The 21,120-nt window shown below is 52.6% G+C and overlaps 1 protein-coding gene across 8 annotated transcripts in view; it reads left to right on the top strand.

Moving 5' to 3' along the window:
• SMARCA4 (SWI/SNF related, matrix associated, actin dependent regulator of chromatin, subfamily a, member 4) overlaps nt 1-20,897 on the top strand; it is an 89,656-nt gene extending 68,759 nt beyond the window's left edge. For 3 of the 8 annotated variants that reach the window (XM_021705219.1, XM_021705214.1, XM_021705221.1), the window contains 7 exons: nt 1,478-1,519; nt 2,038-2,291; nt 17,094-17,202; nt 17,666-17,767; nt 18,708-18,840; nt 18,979-19,121; nt 20,405-20,897. In XM_021705219.1, the coding sequence (XP_021560894.1) occupies nt 1,478-1,519; nt 2,038-2,291; nt 17,094-17,202; nt 17,666-17,767; nt 18,708-18,840; nt 18,979-19,121; nt 20,405-20,437 (816 nt within the window). In that variant the 3' untranslated portion in view covers nt 20,438-20,897. Of the gene's footprint in view, nt 1-1,477; nt 1,520-2,028; nt 2,292-17,093; nt 17,203-17,665; nt 17,768-18,707; nt 18,841-18,978; nt 19,122-20,404 lie in introns of all 8 variants that reach the window. The other 5 variants (XM_021705222.1, XM_021705218.1, XM_021705216.1 and 2 more) reach the window with 4 other exon arrangements.
• Nucleotides 20,898-21,120: the final 223 nt, after the last annotated feature.

Below are 21,120 nucleotides of genomic sequence, written 5' to 3'. Positions count from 1 at the left end.
TAGCTTTTGCATTTGGGCCCAGGATCCTTTTTGAGCAGTTTTTGTTTAGGACGTGAGGTCAGAGTCCAACGTCGTTCTTTCACAAGCGGATGTCCAGATTGCCCCAGCTCCGTATGTTGAAAAGACTTTTTTTGCCTCACAGAGCACATGTTTTTTTGTAAATGTCGTACTCAGTAAGAGTTTGTGTTAATAAAAAAATACGTTTACCCAAAACAGACACTCTCTTTTCTTAGTGGTGGCCACGTAACTGGGCCCCCTTTTCTGACAGCCACTCCAGTGCCACATGTACCAAAACTCTTGAGAATGGTGCTGGCACTTGCCCTGCTGGGCTGACCTGTGTGCCTGGGCCTCGGGACCAGAGACCCTAGTGTTGCGTTCTTAGGGTAGCTGTAGCAAGGACCCCAAAGTGGGTGACTTAAAACTATAGCAGTTTATTCTCAGAGTTCTGGGGGTTTGAAGTCTGGAGTCAAAGTTTCAGCAAGGCCTAAGGTTCCAGGGGAGGATCATTCCTCACCTCTTCCAGCTTGTGGTGGCCCTGGCATTCCTTGGCCTGTGGCCACTTCACCCCTGTCTGCTCCCGTCTTACATGGCCTGTCTGCCGTGTGTCTTTGTGTCCTTTCCTGTCTCTCATGGGGACATTCTCATTGGAGTTGGGGCTCACCCTGACAGAGGATGACTTCATTTTTGCTCTTTACTTAAACCTGTAAAGATCCTGTTTTGAAATAAGATCACATTCTGAAGTTCCAGGTGGACATGAACTTTAGGGGACACTGTTCAACCCCCCGTACCCCCCTGGGCTCGCAGTGCACATCCTCCCCCACGCCAGCCTTACAGTCCCTCCTGCCTGCCACACGCCCTTCATGCTGTTCCTTTGGCCTGGATGCCTTACCCACCCCTACCCTTCAGATCTCAGCCTAAGTGCCACCTCCTCTGAGATGCTCCCCTGACCCCCGGCCAGGGCACGTCTGCTCCACCATCAGAACACCACTCACCCTCCCTCCTGGCAGTCAACATGCTTGTCACCATGTCTGCGAGATGTTTGCTTACTGTCTTCCCTCCGTGAGGGGTGTTTTCATGCTGTGTCCTCAGTGCCTGGCCCTGTGCTCGCAGTCACAGCTGGTAAATGTGAGATGGACAACCAGAACATCCCTTGGAGCCCTGCCCCAGCTCCCTTTTCTGATTGCAGGCTCCTCTGGCTTCTCATCTATTTGTGGGGATAAAATGTGCAAACGAGTCCTTATCATTGAGAATGAATCAATTGGTGTTGTTCAGAAATTAATCTTGTTCACAGTCAGGTCCTTCTGCTCAGCAGTTTCACTACCCGGAGTCTATGTACAAGTAACACGGCTGGCAGTCACACCATTGGTCCGACTAGCACCCCGCCCCCAAATGGAAACAGCCGAAATGCCCAAGAAAGTCTAAATGAGGGTATGTTGTACAATGAAATACTAAACCGACATCAAAAATTACGTTGCAGAAAAGCGACAGGAAGTACATCCAGGACATAGTAAGCAAAAACGTGAGTCCCGGTACGGCGTGTGGATACGCTGCCATCGCTGTCCTCGGTGCCGCACGCGTACGTGGGAAGGGCCGGGAGAGTCCTGGCTTGGCCGGTGGTGATGGCTGCACAGTGTGAACATACCTAATGCCCCCGAAGTGCACTCTTAAAAATGGTTAAGTGGTCAGTTTTGTGTTATGTACATCTTGCCACAATTTTTAAGAAAAATGCCGAGGCTCTAGAGCAGAAGTATTAATAGTGTCACCTCCGGGTGGAGGGATTCCAGGGTCCAAGTCTTCGGGCTCCCGTCGGTGGGGATGTGCCTCTTTAATTGGTAAAGAAATGCAACTGTTGATTTGTTAAGGCCAGGCATGGGCAGGGAGCACCTGGGGGGGCAGAGCCAGCCTTTCGTGGCCTCTCGGAACCCGCCTGGGGCCCCCAGCGTGTCCCGCCCTGCCGGGGCCTGCGGGTTTGCGCCGCGGCCTTTGCTTGTCCACCTCGGTGCTGGCTGTCCTATTTTACCACTATTGACCCTGAAGGCCATCGAGGAGGGCACGCTGGAGGAGATCGAAGAGGAGGTCCGGCAGAAGAAATCGTCTCGGAAGCGCAAGCGGGACAGCGATGCCGGCTCCTCCACCCCGACCACTAGCACCCGCAGCCGTGACAAGGACGACGAGAGCAAGAAGCAGAAGAAGCGCGGGCGGCCACCCGCCGAGAAGCTCTCCCCAAACCCTCCCAACCTCACCAAGAAGATGAAGAAGATCGTGGACGCTGTGATCAAGTATAAGGACAGGTAAGCCAAGGAGCGCAGCAGGTGGGCGTTGGGGGTCCTCGGAGGTGCCTCGTCCGGCCCTCCGGTCACTGCACACACATTGCTGGCCTGTCTTTGTCTCGGTACGCCTGCTCTCGTGGAACTTACGTTCTGCAAGAGGCAAGCACTCTGTCAACTGTGATGAGAGAGGGAAGAGAAAATGTCGTGGGGAGGTGGAGACGGGGCTGTTTTCAGGGATGGTGACGTTTGAGGGGGAGCCCTGAGGAATGGAGGTCTGGGGCCAAGTGCTCCAGCAGAGGCAGGAGCCGGGGGAGAGGTGATGGGTGGGGGGAGAGAGAGGGAGGGACCAGTGCGGTGATGGGTGCCGATCGCACGGCCGGTAGACTGTAGTGAGAGGGCCCGTGTGGCTGGAGCTGAGACAAAGCAGCTTTCCTTCTCTAGACTTTCTACCCTCTCCCCACACTTGGATGACGTGCCAGCCCAGTTCCCACCATGGGCCATCACGGGTGGGCCGCTTGTTGCAAAGACTGACCAGGCTCCGCTCCAGGATTTGGGGTCCCTGCCCTCCCAGACACACAAAATAGGAGACTGCAGCAGATCTGTTTGTGGATCACAAGTACCATTTAAATAAGAAAATAACGGTTCTGCCAGGCCCTCCCCGGGAGCATGTGCACGGTGAGCCAGCTGGGGCATGAGGCCTGCACTTTGCTCAGGGCTCGGCTCGTACTGCTCCCCCAGCATCTCAGTCCACTTTCTGGTACATACTGGCCAGTACCAGCTTGATTTTATAGTAACATGTGGCAGTCATTAAGCAAAGTAAGGGTAAATTGTAATCTGTAGGAGGGAAAAGTGTCGAGGTGTAAGCCTCAGTGCATCATTTGAAGAGACTCTCAGCAAGTGTGAAATTCTAGGGACTAGTGATGATTGTAGTACCCAAATAAAAGTTATAAATTGTCCTTAAAAAAAGAATCTTTTATTATTAGAAGAGAAACAAATGACTGAGAAAGGCTTATTTCAGCTCAACCATCCACCCTAAAAATGTGGCATCTGTATTGGAGAAGAAAATACCGAACTGATAGGCAGACTTCACCTTTGAGGCAAATTCCACAAAGAAAAAAGTGGAAGAGTCACAATTATTTGAAATATGGAATGTGCAAAAACCCAATGAAAACGATAGATCCCAGTGTTTTCTTCCCAATTATCTTTTTGCGAGGGAGTCTTAAAATTATCAAAATGAAGAAGACCCTTGAAGATTAGAGGGCAAGGATGGACTTTTTCAAAAGTCGTGCTGATCTTTTGGATATCCGAAGCGAGTGAACCTTGACCTTACCCCACCCCTTACACATGTGTTAAATTGAAATGGAGACATAAATGTGAAAGGTAAAACAAAGTTCTAGAAGAAGGCATCGATGAAAATCTTCATGGCCTTGATGTGTGCGGAGACTTCCTGAACAGGACACAAGCACCTAAAATTAAGAACATCTTTTCATCCAAGGACACCCTCATGAAGCCCCTGAATACTTGCACCGAATGAAATTTTAAAATGGGCAAAAGTCATGAACAGACATCTCCTGGAAAGAGATATCCCAGTGACCAATTGGCATGCGAAAAGGTGCTCGGGATCATGGGCATTGACGCCGTAATATCAAGGTAACGCACAATAAAACCAGAGATGCCTCCATACACCCACCAGAATGGCTCAGATTCCTTTAAGTGTTGGCAAGGACAGAGTAGTTGGACTTCACGTACTGCTTATGGGAGCAGACCGCTCTTTGGCACTAAACCTTCTGACCCAGAAACTCCAATCCTGGTTCCAGAGATTGCTGAATGCCTGTGTCCGCCAAAAGACAGGTACAAGCACTTGCAGAGCAGCCTTGATTGTAACTGCCCCAAATGAAACAGCCCGGCGTCCATCCGTAGGAAAACATACCAGTGGTGGCCTAATCCAGGAGCAGAGTTCTAACCACCACCAGCACAGACATTCCGCCACTCCCTGGGAGAATCTAACAGTCATTTTGTTGAGTGAAAGACACCAGACGCTAGCAAGTACCTACTGGATGCTTCCAGTTATAGGAAGTTGAAAAGCGGATCCGTGGTGATAGGTGTGGAACAGTGGTTACCTCAAGACGTGAAAACGTTCGGGGGTGCCTGGGTGCCTCCGTCGGTTAAGGGTCTGCCTTTTTTTTTTTTTTTTTAAAGATTTTATTTATTTATTTATTTGACAGAATAGCGAGAGCAGGAACACAAGCAGGGGGAGTGGGAGAGGGAGAAGCAGGCTTCCTGCCGAGCAGGGAGCCCGATGTGGGACTCGATCCCAGGACCCCGGGATCATGACCTGAGCCGAAGGCAGACGCTTAACGACTGAGCCACCCAGGCGCCCTAAGCGTCTGCCTTTAATTCAGGTCATGATCTCAGGGTCCCGGGATCCAGCTCCATGTCGGGCTCCCTGCTTGGCGGGGAGTCTGCTTCTGCCTCTCCCTCTGCTCCTCCTCCTGCTCCTGCTCTCCCTCTCTTTTTCAAATAAATAAATAAAATTTAAAAAGACATGAGAATGTTTATCGGGATAAACATTTGATATGCATGTTTTCCTGTATGATGATACACCTTGGTTTTAAAAAAGACAAACAAGATGCTTGTAAACAGCATCCTAAACTTGTTGATAAGGCCTTGGATATTTTTGAACTTAAAAAAAAGAAGGTGTCCATTTTTTTAAGTCATCTTGTGACTTACTGCAAAAGCCCCCTGAGCATCAGCCTTAGCCATGTATCACATGAGAAAAGTGGAACTGACTCCCCCAGCTGCTGCAAACAATGTTCTTCCAGCACGTGCAAGATGGGGTGAGAAGTCAGGCCTGAAACTAAAACTGGCTCTTAGGGCTCCGTGACCCCTTGTGGAGACTGTTCGCCTGCAAGAGGCTGAGATCCAGTTTGGTGCAAGCCCCAGCTCTGGAGTCACAGAACTGCACTCCGAGCTGGAGTGAGACCCGAGTGGCAGGACACCTCAGTGGAGGGTTTGATGTATGGTTAACATTTAACCCTGTATCCTCCTGGAATGGGTGGCATCACAGGACTGGGAGTTCTCCGTTACAGTGGAAAGAAACGTAGAGAAGTTACAAGTGGATCTTGTATATGTGCTCATTAAAGGAAGCCTCCCACATGCTGACATCGAGAAACGCTTGGTTTGCGATTGGAGCTGGTCCATCCCCTTGCTGCTTTGCTGGTGGTCCCATAGGAAAAGATCAAGCAGGGAACACAGAGACTCGGGAAAATAATCCTGTTTTCCTGCTTGAAAAGTTACCTCATAGCAAATACTTTCAAAGATGACCTTTGGGTAAAAGGCTGGCGTATTTAATGGATTTTTTTGACATTCCTTAACATCCTGAATTTGAAACCACAGGGAAAATAACAGTGTGGTTCACCCTGTTGTGAGATTGGATGAGAAGTGAGACCACCCTCACTCTTGACACCAACTGCAGAGTTCAGGGATCCCAGACCACGCTCAGGCTTGCTAATTATTTTGAAGGACTCTCTGGACTCTCTGAAAGCTGCTCAACTCAGTTATGATTTGTTACAGTGCAAGGACCAAGATTGGCATCAGGGCAGCGTCCTGGAGAGTTCTGTGTGTGGAGCTTCCAGCCGCCCTCTCCCCAGGGAGTCGCTGACAGCGCTCACTTCCCTCGCAGCATCAGGAGACGACTCACAGCACTGCCAACCAAGGAAGCCTCGATGTCTAGAGTTTTTATTGGCACTTGTTCTCGGAGACACGACTAACCACCCACGTGGCTGGCCTCAGTCTCTAGCTCCTCTGTGGGTTGAGCTGATGCCACATGACCCATCACCCCTGCCTTAAGTCACAGTCTTAGACTCTCTGGGCCAAAGGCCCCCAGGTAAACAAAGGCAGCCCACAAGGCAGGACATTTCAAGGGCTGAGAGATCACATCCTAGGAGCCCAGCATAAAGGCCAGACCTCTCTTTGGACCAGGTTAAATTCTCACGGCACACCCATCAGGCACCTGGAAGGTTCTGAGGGACCAGACACCATACCACACCAAAGAGAACCAAAGTGGAATAAATTTGGAAGTAGCCTATCACACACTTTGTCTCAGACTTCCTATATAGCTCATTTCCGGAAGAGAAAATCTATATTTAAAAAAAAAATTTTTTTTTTTTTTTTGCTTTCCAGAACATTTTAATTAGCTAAATTCTGTACTTGAGTTTAAACATGGAGTCTGAGGAGAGAATGAATTGTTACAGCATGGTGTCTCCTGGACGCCAGTAAGTGGTTACAGGACATTGTCAGCATTTGGATTCGATATTCCTGAGTCTGCCTTGCTGAGCGAGAGGGCCAGGTGCTGCTGATTCCACTCCAGTGCCCATGGGAGCCGGGGTTGCGTCTTCCCCGCAGTGACTCGAGAGGAGTGCTTCTGCTGTGTCTCCGCTGCTTTGTGTGAGCGGGGCCACCCTTCTGTTGGTGGGCATCGCTCCAGATGTTGCTTTTGATTACATATTTCAAGATCTCCCCTGGTTGTATTTCAATACCAGTGCAACCACATTTGATAATTGTCTTTGTACTTACATCCTTGTCCATGTAGAGGTAATGTCCTGATCTAGAAGCGTTTGCTCCCTTCACACCTGTTCAGGTTCAGGACTGCCATGCCCCTCCCTCCCAAGGCCCCCGTGTCCAGTGTGGCCTGAAGAGGTGTGCCACATAAGCAGGGCCCCGTCGGGGGAAGAGGAAGAAAGGAGTGTCATGGGAAAAGGGGACAGCATATGCAGAGGCCCTGAGGCCGAGGGGAGGGGCATCCTGTGTGCAGAGGAAGCCAGCTAAGGCAAGGGGCTGTACCGGGCTAAGCGCGCATGCAGGACCTCACAGGGCTCCTTCTCCTTGGTGCTTGGAAATCTCAAACTGCATCGAGGAATCCTATGGTTAACAGCCAGAATGAGAACCGGAATTAAGAAAGTAAGTTGGAAGGTCGGGATTTTCGCTTTAAAATCTAAACATGGAAGTAAGTTAGGCACAGGTTCCTGGTCAGGTTGGGACCTTGTCATAGGGTGATGTGTCCTGTCAGCTGGCGTCTTCATCCCGTAATCCTTCAGATAGGTAGCCAAGGCACTGTCTGCAGATGCTAGTCCGTGGGTGTGTGCTCTGGAGCGCATACCTCGGTGCCTTGGGGGCAGTTTTAGAGAACTGGGTCTGCTGGGAGGAGCCATTTCAGCAGGGAGGCTCCAGAGGAGCCTCTGTAGCACCTGTGCTCCCCGCTATAGGGCAGAATCACGGCTGCTGTGAAGAGCACTTGCTGGGCAGGGGAGGGTCAGCGCCAGGTTTCCTGAACTCCATCATACTGACGTGACAGAAGGGAACACTTGTTCTCAGGAGATCCTCACAAGTTACTCTCGATGGCTCAGAAAGGTGGTGGATGTGTTCAGGCTGCCAAGGCTAAGCCTCCCATGGCTGAGCCCCACTGAGCAGACCCTCTGGGTCCCCTTCCCCCTTCCCCCTGCCAGGAGGCAGCCACTTGAAAAGGACTGGACAGCTTGAGGGTCACAGAGATCTGGGTTCAACATCCATCTCCCTGCCTCAGTTTCCAGGTCCTCAGCATAGAAGTGGAATCCCCCAAATTGGATTGCAGAGACCCCAAATGTGAGATATTGTGGGCCAGGCATGATGCCTAGAGACCAGCCCTGAACCCATTGTGGATGATGCAAGGCCCTTGCCCCGTCTTTGGTGGCAGCTTCGGCCTCGGCCTGGCAGCCACTGCCTAAAACCTATCACCGCTTTCCCTTTGCCCTTGCAGGAGCCCTGCACTTCCCTGTTCAGAATCAAAGAGCAGATGGCTCTTGGGAGTTGAAAGCTTTGTACACTGATTTGCAAGAAAAACAGGCAATGTAGCAAGCCCCAGGGGAGGTTGTCTGGCTGAAGTGTTCCCCAGGAAAGGTAACTGCAGGTGCCTCCAATCCCCTCAGGATAGTCCCCTTTAGGGGAAAGAGTTGAGGGTGGGCAGGCCTGGGAGCCGTTTCATGAGGGGGCAGAGAGGCCTCAGGGTTCTCCAGCCTCGGCCTTTGAATGCCATACAGCCCTTCATCTGGAGCCCAAGCTCAGACTGGGTACGCTGCAGGAGGAGAAGCTAGCTCTCTGCCTGTGGGTCCAGCTCTGGGGTCAGCACTTTCTGCTTGGCACCCAGCCCGGAGCCTGTCTTGAGAAACGCTCAGGTTCGATGTCTTGAGAAAAGCGCTGATCCCTATCATCAAGGCCCAGGCCAGCCTGCGTGTGTAGGTGCAGGCTGGGCTGAGGGCCCAGTGGCCCTTGTTGAATCGTGCTGAGGTTCCGAGGCTGCCATAGAATTTGCTGGATGAAGTTGCACCTGCCCTCTTTGCCACCCTGCCAGTTCCGGCCCCAGGCTTCACTCCCTGCTGGTGGTTGGTCATCACAGTAGAAGAAAACAGGGCAGCAATCTTAGAATGGCTTAAAACTAGAGTTACATATAAGTTCAAAACAGGACGGGTATAGACACTGGACCTCAGAAATAAGTAGTTTTGGGTGAACAAGTCACACCCTCTGCCTCCCACAGAGTCCCGTGTGAGATCCTTCTAAAGTGCTCGTGCATTCCGGCAAGCGTGTGCGCCTTCTGTACTCAGGGAAAACAATAAAGAAATGGTCATGAAAATAGAAGATAATCAACAGGTAAGACAGGAAGTATAAAAGGAAAATTCAAAATCACTGGAAAAGGAAAAAAAAAAAAAAAGGATGAATAAAAAGGTCCAAGGTCAAGTAAACGAGAAATCACGAAAGAATAGGTAGATTTTATTTATTTATTTATTTTTAAAGATTTTATTTATTTACCTGAGAGAGAATGAGAGAGAGAGCGTGAGGGGAGGAGGGTCAGAGGGAGAAGCAGACTCCCCGCCGAGCAGGGATCCAGATGTGGGACTCGATCCCGGAACTCCAGGATCATGACCTGAGCCGAAGGCAGTCGCTTAACCAACTGAGCCACCCAGGCACCCAAGAATAGGTAGATTTTAAAATAAAGCTAAAAGACAGCTAGCTAAAAGAATTGAAAGGTTAAGGTTCTAAGGTGAAACTAATTAAAGACGTAAGTTGGGCGCCTGGGTGGCTCAGTTGGTTAAGCGACTGCCTTCTGCTAAGGTCATGATCCTGGAGTCCCGGGATCGAGTCCCACATCAGGCTCCCTGCTCAGCGGGGAGTCTGCTTCTCCCTCTGACCCTCCTCCCTCTCATGCTCTCTTGTCTCTCATTGTCTCTCTCGCAAATACATAAAATCTTAAAAAAAAAAAAAATTTAAAGACGTAAGTTAACCAAGCTTAGAAGTTAGGAGGGAAGGAAGAGTGGGTATGAGGGTCTCAGGAAGGTATGGAGGTGGGTCTGTCAGTTCCAGATGGACCAGAGGACCCCCAGCACCCTGGGTTCCAGCGTGGGCATCCAGAGGTCTCTTCCATTTCAGAAGGGGCTTTGTGGCTTCCGCTGCTGTAGAGCTGCTCAGCACTCTAGGGGCTCCCGGGAGTACCAGCGGGCTGCGAATCCTGACTCATTCCAGCCAGGAAGCACGCTTCTCAAGGCCCGGGTCACCCAGCCCTGCAGAAGGTGGCCTCAGGCCCCCCTACACTTGCATGACCAGCTCCACGCGCCTCTGGCCGCAGCTCCCAGGGGAGCTGGGCTGGCTTTGCCTCTCGTTTTCACCCTCTCTCTCGTGCTGAGAAATGTTCTTTGCATGCCATGAACAGGTCCTGGCCTTCCTGCTCTTTGTCCTCATCACCCACAGCTGATGTCTTCTGAGCTCCGGCCGCTGCAGAGTGTGGTGCAAGGCCGGCGCTTGTGACACTCAGGGTCTGCTCGGGGAAGCCGCAGAGTGGGTGACTGCAGCTAGGAGCCTGCCTGGATTATGATCCAGCTGCTGCTTTCTGTGTAATCCCGGGTCATGCATCTTTTTTCAAAGCTCAGGGTCTCGCCTCCAAAATGAAATGTCAAATCCAAGTGCTTCCCCCACTCGGCTTACTTGTTTCTTTACTTTTTTTTTTTTAATTAACATATAGTGTACCATTAGTTTCAAAGGTAGAGTTCAGTTATCCCAAAGGCAAGGGAAACAAAAGCAAAAATGAACTATTGGGACTTCATCAAGATAAAAAGCTTTTGCACAGAATCAGGGTTTCTTTATAATGACATTTGGATCGAAGTGTTAAAACTGTATTAAGAAACACATCCCCCCCCCCCAAGATGTGTCCTTGCCTCATTTGAAACTTCGATCTCATTAGACACTTAACCAGCATCATGACCTGCAGCCAGTCTTGGCCTTGGCACATACACCCTGAAATAAAGCTTCCTCACACCTCTCTACTGGGAGAGTGCTGAGAGCACAGGGCCAGCAACCTACAGACCATTATTCTCAGCGGGCTCACTGGTGAACGTCCTTTCCTTTCCCTGGTGCAGGAGTCAGAATTGTTTCTGTACCACGAAGCCGTAAGTCCAGCTGAGATTGCCCTTTCGGCAGGTGCAGGCTCTTCATAAAGAATTTGTAACTAAGTGGATCACATTTCTCACATGTCTAATGCTCAAGTTATCCTTGATTTTGTAACACGTCAAAAAATTGAACCTAGAAAGTAATTGTATACTAATGAAGTAAATGAATAGGTTTTGTTATTTCACTTTGAAGTTTTGTTTATGGAAAATCTCCTGAGATTCTGTTTCAGACAGTCTTAAGCTAAATCAGTTTTGAAACTGCTGAGCTATTCATATCCAGGACCTTGCAGGTTCAGTTCTCTGATCAAGGGTCAAAAGAGAACATGGGGGCGCCTGGGTGACTCAGTCGGTTAAGTGGCTGCCTTCGGCTCAGGAAGCCCCGCATCGGGCTCCCTGGCTCAGCGGAGAGCCTGCTTCTCCCTCTCGCTCTGCCTGCCTCTCTGCCTACTTGTGCTTTCTCTCTCTCTGTCAAATAAATGGATAAAATCTTTTTTTTTTTTTTGAAAGATTTTATTTATTTATTTGACAGAGAGAGACACAGCGAGAGAGGGAACACAAGCAGGGGGAGTGGGAGAGGGAGAAGCAGGCTCCCCGCAGAGCAGGGAGCCCGATGCGGGACTCGATCCCAGGACCCCGGGATCACGACCTGAGCTGAAGGCAGTCGCTCAACCGACTGAGCCACCCAGGCGCCCTGGATAAAATCTTAAAAAGTTTGCAATTAAAAAAGAGCGAGAACATGGTCCCAGGGCTCGAAGATGTCATTGAGCGATGTCATGGGAAGATGGACTGAACTGGACTCTAGGAAGGAGAGCAGGGATGAGGGACAGAGAAGGAGTCCTTCCTGGCAGTTTGGGACCACCTCCATACTTGACTAGCAGGGTCTGTCTTGGGCACCATCTTCACTTGATTGCTTGTGCCTGCCTGAGGGCAAAGGGATAGTGCTCTGATCTGCTTGCAATGTCTGCACTGGTCAGAGGATAAGAAGGTGAGGACACCAGGCAGTATGTTGCTATCCCTGATATGGACAGACCTATTTCTCTGTTGTTTTTAAGATTCACACCAGTGGTCAACAAACCCGCAAAAAAATAAATCTGGCCCACCATCTGTGTATGTATCACCTGTGAATTAAGAATGGTTTTTTTTAGAGGATTTTAGAAAAATCAAAAGAATAATAATATTCCATGACATGAAATTATAGAAAATTCACATTTCATTGTTCACAGAATAAGTTTTATGGGAACACAGCCAAAGCTCATTTTTCTGCATCTTGTCTATGGCCACTTGAGTGCAAGAATGGCAGAGTTGAATAGTTGTGACAGAGATGAGATGGCCCACAAAGCCTGAAAGATTTACACTGGTGGTTTACAGAAAAAGTTTGCTGACCCTTGATTTAGAGCAGCATATGGGAATGAGTGGGAGAGATCCCTGACTTAGTCATGGGGGGTGACCTGTGCGCAAGCCCTGCCTGCCACAAGCTCTCATTGCCTCTCTAGTTTCTCCATCTGTTGGAAAGGGATATGGATGGATGACCTCTTCGATGCAGAGCGTTCATGGTTCTGTCCAATTCAGGGGCCTCTTGGTCTATTCTGATTCTCTTTGTTCTTTCTCCACATGTTGTAATTTTATCTTAAGGACACAGTGAAGGGGCATTTGGACTTTTAGGCTCTGTGTGTCAGGAAGCTAGTTCTGAGACCTTCATGTCTAGGGATTCCTTTGGCTGGAAGACCATAGAGGAGTTAGCAAAGACTAGCTTTCGGGACCCAGAGCTGTCCACCACCTCTCCCCTTACCCCGTACAGTGACCTGTGGCTGCCACAGCTCTGGGCTTCCATACTGAAGGCTTCACACCCCAAGAGGAAAGCAACCTCTGCTTCCTCAACTCCTGATGGAAAGTCACAGGGAGGGCTCTGACTGGCTAGCTTGTGTCCCAGGGCTTTGCCTTGACCCATCACCAAGACCAGATGGGTGAGGTACAGCACTTGATCCCGCCCAAGCCTTGGGGGAGAGGTTGGGACTCAGTGTTGGGCAGTGCCACCAGAACCCTGAGTTGGCGTAGGGGAGGGCCCACTGCCATAGGGAGGCAGAGGCCATCTGGGCGGGTCGAATAATAAAGATCCTTATCAGGGCTCTTCAGGATACTAGAAGGGCGTGTAAAACTAGACCAGGCCCTGTCCCAGCAGAGTTAGAGTTAGACTTGTTGCCAAGCCTCATTCAGCGAGAAGCACGCACTAGCCTAGACTTGGGAGGAACTGGGGGCTTTGGGCAAGGGGCCCCGATCATGTCTCGTGTCCTGCAGTAATGGGGGCGGGGCAGTGAACGAGGTAGAAGGAAATCCCTGCTCTGGGAGCTGGTGTCTGGAGGCACGAGAATAGCATCCTCGTCGCATCCTCCTTCTTGCAACACACATCGGTGGCAGAGGCTGCTGTCGCTCTTATTGCCAAACCAGGTGGGAGCCCAGGCTTATGTCTGAAGGGAGGTCTGGTCCTCACAGCCTCAGGGTTTTCCCAAGCTCCTTCACTCCCAGATCGCTCTGCCTGCAGAAGCTTCTTCAGGGCAAGTCTCCTAAGACAGGAGGTTGACGGGCACACAGCAGTGCCTTCTCAGGGCGGCGGGGGGGTGGGGGGGTTTCCTGGTAGTTGCTGCCAATCCTTTCTGGAACGGGGTGGTATATAAATGACCATATGGCATGGGGTCGGGGCAGTGAGGCACCCTTGTTCGGAGATGACCTTTGTGACACCCAAGTTTGAACCCTGCTCCATGACCCTGAGACTTTCACCCTGAGCTGTTTGTTCTTCCTTCAGAAAATGTTTATTCAGCACCTGCTCTGTACCAGGCTTTGTTCCGGTGCCAGAGAGAGAGCGGGAAATAACACAGGCTAGGCCTCTACCCTCATGGCTTGCGTTCTGGTCTAGCGAGGACTCAGACACATGGGATTTGGTTGGGAGAAGTGACACTGATCCGGGTAACTGGCTTCATAGCTAATAACATAAAGAGGTTGAATTGTCAACATTTCTAGAACAAAATGCAGTACCTCTGTGACAGGACAGGAGAAACACCAAGTAGAAAAGGAAGTATTGATAAATTGGAATTTGATTAAAACTAAGATCTGTTCATCAAAAGACACCATCAAGAGAGTAAGAAGACATGACGTAGACTGGAAAAGGGGTTTGCAGAAAGGGCTCTCTGGAGGATAAAGACGTGAACAGGTGCTGCCGGAAAGAGGTCGTCGGGGGACTATTCCACCTATGAAACGGTGCCTGGTTTTGCTGCTCACCAAGGAATCGTGAGTTAAAAGCGCACGGAGGCAGCAGTTCGCAGCCAGCATGTAGAATAGCCACACCGCCCAGGAATGCCACCGTGGGCGCAGTGAGCGGGGGCTCGGTGTCCACTGACGCCGAGCGCCCCTGCCCTGCTCTCCAGCTCTTCACCTGCCGGTGTGTGCCCAGAAGACGTGCAAGCCGGGCGCTTGGACGTGAGTGTCTGCAGCCATGTGCTTCCGGATACCCAGCCCAGGTGCCAGTCCAAGCAGGTGGGCGAGCAGACCGTGTGGCAGGTGCCCACCACGGGGCATGAGGCGGCTCCTGAGATGCCCGAGACAGATCTCACAGCGATGAGGGAGGCGGCCAGACCTGGGAGCTGACTGCGTGGGACCCCATAACATCAAGTTCAAGAAGAGGCTGAGCCCACCCAGGTCCCAGAGGTCAGGTGGGCTCTCAGGAGCCCGGCGCACCTCGGGGAGCTGAGCCCTAAGGATCTTATATCTCAGTCATTCTTTTTTGTTACCATCTGTAAGGGGGGGTGGGGGGGGCCACAGAACCTTGGGGGGAGTGGACATTTGCTCTGAGGTGACGTGAGGGCTGCAGCTAGGCTTCCTGGGGAGCTGTGGCTTTGATGATTCTGAGGAGGTGGGAGAGAGGGATGCTGAGGTCAGAGGCCTGGAGGGCCAGGCTGCCACTGCCGGGACTTTGGGTTTCATTCCCAGTGAGGTAGACAGCTGTGACTTGTCCACCTCTAACACAGAGGGGAGGAGGGCTGGAAGGTTCTTGGCCCCGAGCCCGCCGCAGCGCTGCCTGGTGGTGGGGTGGGGGTCTCCAGAGGACTTCTAAGGATTAAAAATGACATCTCCACACTTTGGCAACTAAAATGTTATGACAGTGGATTTGCTCTCTGAGAGAGGAAGCCTTTAAAAGTCCCCCATTGTCCTGGGGCCCTATCCGTCCATCATGCGCACCCAGTTCCGGGCCACCTGCACTCCCGAGCTCATTGCACCAGAGAAACGTCACGCACAGGGTGGCCAAGCAGGCCTTTATTCCTCGGTGACACCCTCATTCCGAAGGTTTGTAAGAGGCGCCCCGTTGCTCCCCGTTCTTTCCTGTCTCCACCAATTTCTTTGCCCGATGGAAGTGAGAGGGTTTTACTACAAAACTTTCCACTGTATTCCAGCACTAGAGTCCTACTTCGTGAGCTCCCTCGAAGGCCATGCACATCCCAAGGCCCAGCCACCTTCACAGATGCCACAGATGAGCACGGGGGGGCGTGTGGCCTAGAGAGCCCAGCCTTAGCACCATGCATGGCACACTCTCCACACCCATCAGTGAGCAGCAAAATGAATGTAGTGGGTCAACTGGCATTTCTAGAAAGTGAAATAGTGGAGAAAACAGAGTTCATCTCACTGAACAAGGGAGACCCTGTGCGGGGAAACCTCTGCTACTTTACGGCTGCGGGTGCGTGTCCTCTATCAGAGTGGAAGCTGTGGCTGCCGCTGTGCGTCATGGTCAAGAGTATAAGGATAGTGCTGTCGGGATGAGAAAGGGGAGCTCTGGGAAGGTTAGGGGGACAGCACGACGCGTGCAGGTGGGTGAGTGGTGGGTTGCGGTTCAGGTCTGCCTCTCCCGGGTCGAGCGTCCGCTGCCTTCGGATACCGGTTCTTGTTTTCAGAGTTACGTAAACAAGCTCTGGGTGTCTGTGGCCAAGCCACCCACCAGCCTGTTCCCGGAGAGAAGGGAAGCCTGCTACTCCAGGGAGGGCACGTCAGGGTTTACTGCCGGATGCTCCCAACATCACGACTGCATTAAGGAGCAGCTTTGCCAGGACTGCCTCCCCGAGGCTTCTCCTGGCCGGGATCCCAGAAACTTTGCTCATTCAGGGTTTCTGTGCATCACAGGGCAGCTGGGGTCATCTGAGCTACAGGCCGTACAGACAGGAGCGGGAATCTGGTCTCTGCACCTTGCTGGCTTTAGACAGCCATCACCATTCAGTCCTTGCTCTGGGCTGGACACTTAACACACAAGTTCCCAGCAAGCCCTGCCCACACACAGCCTGCCTTGGGCCCCTGCCTTCCAGTCTTTCATCCCAGTGCCAAGTGGGGGTGCCCGCGCTCAGGGAGTGCCAGCCTCCCCCTTCCTTCCAGGTTGCATTTTCAGCCACATCCTGCCCTGTATTGGGTCCAGCTGGTCACAGATAAGGGAGGGCAGGCCACCCGTATGCAAGCCTCAGAGCAGGGCCTCGACCAGCTCACCGGCTCCCCGGATCCCCCAGGGCAGGGTCCGTGTCTCCAGGCTGACACACCAGAAAGGGAGACTGAGCTCGTAAGAGTTCGTCTTCTCCCGTCTGCCAGTCCTTGAAGCGCCTGCGCCCTCCCTCCTCAGGCAGGCCCAGGAGTGATGTTCCCTCTGAGCTCCTGTTCCCAGACAGAGCAAGGCCTGGGTGTGGCACAGCCTGGTGGCCAAGTGCACGGCTCCTCTCATAGTGAGGCCCAGGAGACAGCACCTGGGACCCCGCCACGTCTCAGGGCTGCTCCCATTGCGTCTTTCCTCTGCTCCCTTGTGGAAAACCAGTACTTTCCCAATGGCAAGGACTAGAAAACCGCTCAGGTCTTCCATTAGGGTCTTTCCAGGGGGCATCTCTCTTCCACCGGTCTTTGCCAAATTCTCTGAAGTTCACGGCTCCTAAGTGCTGCCTGTGAGAGATATGCTTGCAAAACTTGCAAAAAGTGGTCTCTCTCTGAGAACCGGCACTTACTGCTCCCGACATAAGCCAACTGATTTTTGCGTCGTACATAACTATAATCGTGATTCTGCCTCCTTCAAGTTCTGAGGCTCTGGCTGCACGGTCTCTGGGGATGTTCCCTCCAAGAGCCGGGGGTGATTGGGGGAGGGCAGAGTCTGGATTCAAATGCATCCCTGGCCCCTCTCAAGAATGTTCTAGAACTCACAAGACAGTACACCTATGGGAGTCAGTACATGTATGAGCGCTTCAAATTTCTCATTCCTCAAACAATGGGTGGCGGCCCAGCGGGGGCTCCCCCAGCAGGCAGGGCCTGGGAGTGACGCCCACTGTGTCCCGCCTTGCAGTAGTAGTGGACGTCAGCTCAGCGAGGTATTCATCCAGCTGCCCTCCCGCAAGGAGCTGCCCGAGTATTACGAGCTCATCCGCAAGCCTGTGGACTTCAAGAAGATAAAGGTAAGCCTGGCATAGGGTGTGGGAAGTGGGGGTTCTCCGCAGAAGTGTGCCCACATCAGTGTTTGGGGAATCTGACCCAGTACCTTCCACATCTGGGCGCTACTGGGGTGTATGGGACAGATGACCACGGTGCAGACTGGGCAGAGCCTGGGCTCTCTGACCAGGGGCCCAGTCACAGGCTCTTGGGATTCCTCGTGGCCTCAAGAGCCCCAGCAGCCCAGTTTGTGGGAGAGGGTCCTAAGGGTGTGTTGGTGGGCAGTGTGTTCGGGGCTCCTTCAAGGTTACCCATGACCTAGGCTTCAGAAGTACAGCTCTGTGTTCCATGGGCCTGGGCTTCCGAGTCTTTATAGAGGTGCCCAGAAGACAGGGCCATGACCTTGTTAGGCAGAGGGCCTCCCGGCCCCAGGGTCCCCGGGCACAAGGCAGATTCCCAAGGTAAGGCTGCTTTTCCCACCGCCCACAGGAGCGCATCCGCAACCACAAGTACCGCAGCCTCAATGACCTGGAGAAGGATGTCATGCTGCTGTGCCAGAACGCTCAGACCTTCAACCTGGAGGGCTCCCTGGTGAGGAGGCCCCTGGGGTGGAGGGCACGCACTCCTAGCTTTGGCCACCTTCACAGCTAGGCCCCAATTCAGCACGCCCCTGGCTCTGTTTTAATTGACTGATTAAGGGGCACCTGAGTGGCTCAATTGGTTGAGTGTCCAACTCTTGATCTCAGCTCAGGTCTTTTTTTTTAGATTTTATTTATTCATTTGAGAGAGCACAAGCAGGGGGAGAAGGAGAAGGAGACTCCCCACTGAGCAGGGAGTCCAACGTGGGGCTCGATCTCAGGGTCATGAGTTCAAGCCCTGCATTGGGCTTCATGCCAGCATGGATGCTACAACAGATTGATAAAAAAGAATTCCCAACCACTTAGAATATTTTGTCAACTATAAAAGCAATGTATTCCTTACTAAAAGAGGCAGGAAAAAAAAAAAAGATTAGAGGAAATAAACGCAGTCTGATCCATCCAGGATGACTCAGTGAGCAATCCAGTATATATGTTGGAGTTTTACTTTGAATTCACTAGGAACTTCTCGAAAGGAATCGTGTGGATGTGTCCTTTCCTGCAGTGAAATTAACACACACACACACAACGTCAACTTAGCAAACTTTTCCTAAGTGTACTTAGGATTGATTCTCGTGGAAAAGAGATTTTACAGTCCTAAATTTGGGGGAAATGCTGCCTTAAACAAGGGACATGCATTTCCAGCAATACTGCAGACCTTCTCAGAGCCTTTAAAAGCCTGTGCTCACTGGGATTCTTTAGAGGAAGGGAGGAACTTGTAGTCGTTCCTAAACTAACACATCCACACTTTTCTCCGGGTCTCATGTTCTCTCAGGCCCTGATTGGGAAAGGGTTACTGAGGGCCCTCTGCCCTGCACAGGCTGTCCTGCCAGAGGGCAGGGCCAATGGCCCCCATCAGGCCCCAGCCCACTCAAACCCCACGTGTCTCCTTCCAGATCTATGAAGACTCCATCGTCCTGCAGTCAGTTTTCACCAGCGTGCGGCAGAAAATAGAGAAAGAAGATGACAGTGAGGGCGAGGAGAGCGAGGAAGAAGAGGAGGGCGAGGAGGAAGGCTCTGAGTCTGAGTGTGAGTCCCAACGGTGGGTGGTTGGGCAGACCAACATCACAGCCAGGCAGCTCCCAGCCACCCCTGACTTGGCTTGCCATGCTCTCCCAAGCTCACGTCTTTCTTCCTTTTTCCCCCACTTTCTGGTCCCTACCCCAGCCCGCTCGGTCAAAGTGAAGATCAAGCTGGGCCGGAAGGAGAAGGCACAGGATCGGCTGAAGGGGGGCCGGCGGCGGCCAAGCCGCGGTTCGCGGGCCAAGCCGGTGGTCAGCGATGATGATAGTGAAGAGGAGCAGGAGGAGGTGAGCCCCCAGGGCCCCGGCATGGGCAGGAGCAGGTGGCCGGTGGCACTTGGGTCTTTGGAGCTCTGTCCCCATGCCAGGTCTTGGACCCTTCTGTCATGGTGTGGGGAGGGTCGGTGCTCTTAACGCCCCACTCCACAGATAGGGAAACTGAGGCTCAGGGTTGTACACGGCATAACTCCAGACCAGGTCTGTGTGGCCCTAGTGGAACCAGTGCCCTGAGGCCAGTGGGATTGGGTCTATATCGAGGGTGGGGTCAGGAGGCAGCGGGATGGAAGATGCCACCAGACAGTCCCCCATCTGTCACCCCTGAGCAGACACAGCCCCCTCTAGGAGGATTTCCAAACAATGGTGGTGGATAAGCACAAAAACCAAAATCCCGTGACCTGAAATTAGCAAAACGGTGCAGAACAGATCCCGTGAATGGTGCCGTGAGTGGTGTCTGGATGTCGCCTGTCCCCCGGAGCAGGCTGCCGTCCTGGTGCACGGGCAGGAACTGCGGGAGCATCAGGCCCACGGTGGGCATCGGGGGCGGTAGCGACCCGCTTGGCGCATTTAAAGAAGCTTTGCCCTCTGGCTGGGGCCTGCGTGCCCGGCCCTTCCCTGCTGCGGGAGCTGGGCAGTTGACTTAACGTCTGAGCCTCAGTTTCCACTTCTAGAAAACAGGGAGGCCCAGTGGATTTCCTGGGGCCTGGCTCCTGGCAGAACCCGTTGAGTGCCCTCTCAGGGTTGCTGTTTTTCTCATGCAGCCAGTTGCAGTAATAGCAAAATCTGGCGCTTCGGAACAAACCTGACCGCACACATGATAACCTGATGAGGACATTAATGATGTCCTGGCCAATGGAGGGGTGGCCTGTGTTACAGAGAGGAGCGTCTAGGCTGTAAAGCTCCCCATCTGCCCAGTCCGGATGCAGCAGAGCGTTTTGTGGCCCTTGCCAAGCTGTTTAAAACGTTTGTGCGGAAGAACAAACATCCTACATAGTCAGGAATAGCCATGGTGGTTTTGAAGCCGCGGGTCAGGGGCACAGGGCCAGGCACGCTGTGGTGGCAGGAAGCAGGGAGGGCCCAGTGAGTCTCCCAGGTCCAAGGAAGAGTCCGTGTGGGTGCAGGGGCCAGGCCCTGGGAGAAGAACGACATTGGGGTCTGGCTCACGGTGCCCCCCTGCTGCCCGCTCACCCCCAGTGAGGGCAGTTCAGCCGGCCAACATGCTCAGCGCCTGGGTAGGCCCCAGTGGGGGGCCCTCGACAGTGGGGCTGACCATGCTCTCTCCTGTCCCCCTCCAGGACCGCTCAGGAAGTGGCAGCGAGGAAGACTGAGTCCCAACATTCCAGAGTCTCGACCCCGGGCCCCTGGTTCCAGAGCCGAGGCGGCGTAGCCCTTAGCAGTAACGGGTAGCAGCAGATGTAGTTTCAGCCTGGGGGTAAAAACTGTATAAACGAAAAGCTTCCATATTTATACAGCAGAGAAGATGTAGGACTGTTTGTGTCTGGCCCTGTCCTGGCGTCAGTAGCGTTTGTAACGGCATTAACTGTTGAAAACAAGAATTAGGACTCGGGGAACACGCGACACCCGGTTGTCTCCTTTCCCGGCAGTACCGTCGTGGCCGCAGTTGGGAGTCACTGTAGTTTCAGCCGTGGGTGCACGCGTGTAGCCGTCCACCCCTCGTACTGTATTCTGCGGGACAGGTCAGACCCGCTGGGGCCGGGGGCCACAGGCCCGGTGGGGGTATGTCAGTGTCACTGGATGTCAAACAGTAATAAATTAAACAGACCACAAAGCTCACGGCCTTGCCTTCTGGTGGACTCATTCCAGGCTCCCTGCGGGGTCGCCGATGGCTTAGGGGCCCCGTCCTCCTCCCGTCCCCACATCCCATGGGGTCCATTTCACGGGAGGACACTGAGGCCCAGGCAGGGGAAAATTCGGACCTGCCCAGTCACCACACCCTCTGATCTCCAGATCAGGCTCTTGGCCCTGCTGGGTGCCCTTGCCATGCAGGGAG

Source organism: Neomonachus schauinslandi, chromosome 1, assembly GCF_002201575.2.
Source record: "Neomonachus schauinslandi chromosome 1, ASM220157v2, whole genome shotgun sequence".
NCBI lineage: Eukaryota > Metazoa > Chordata > Mammalia > Carnivora > Phocidae > Neomonachus > Neomonachus schauinslandi.
This window is presented reverse-complemented; position numbering and strand designations above follow the sequence as displayed.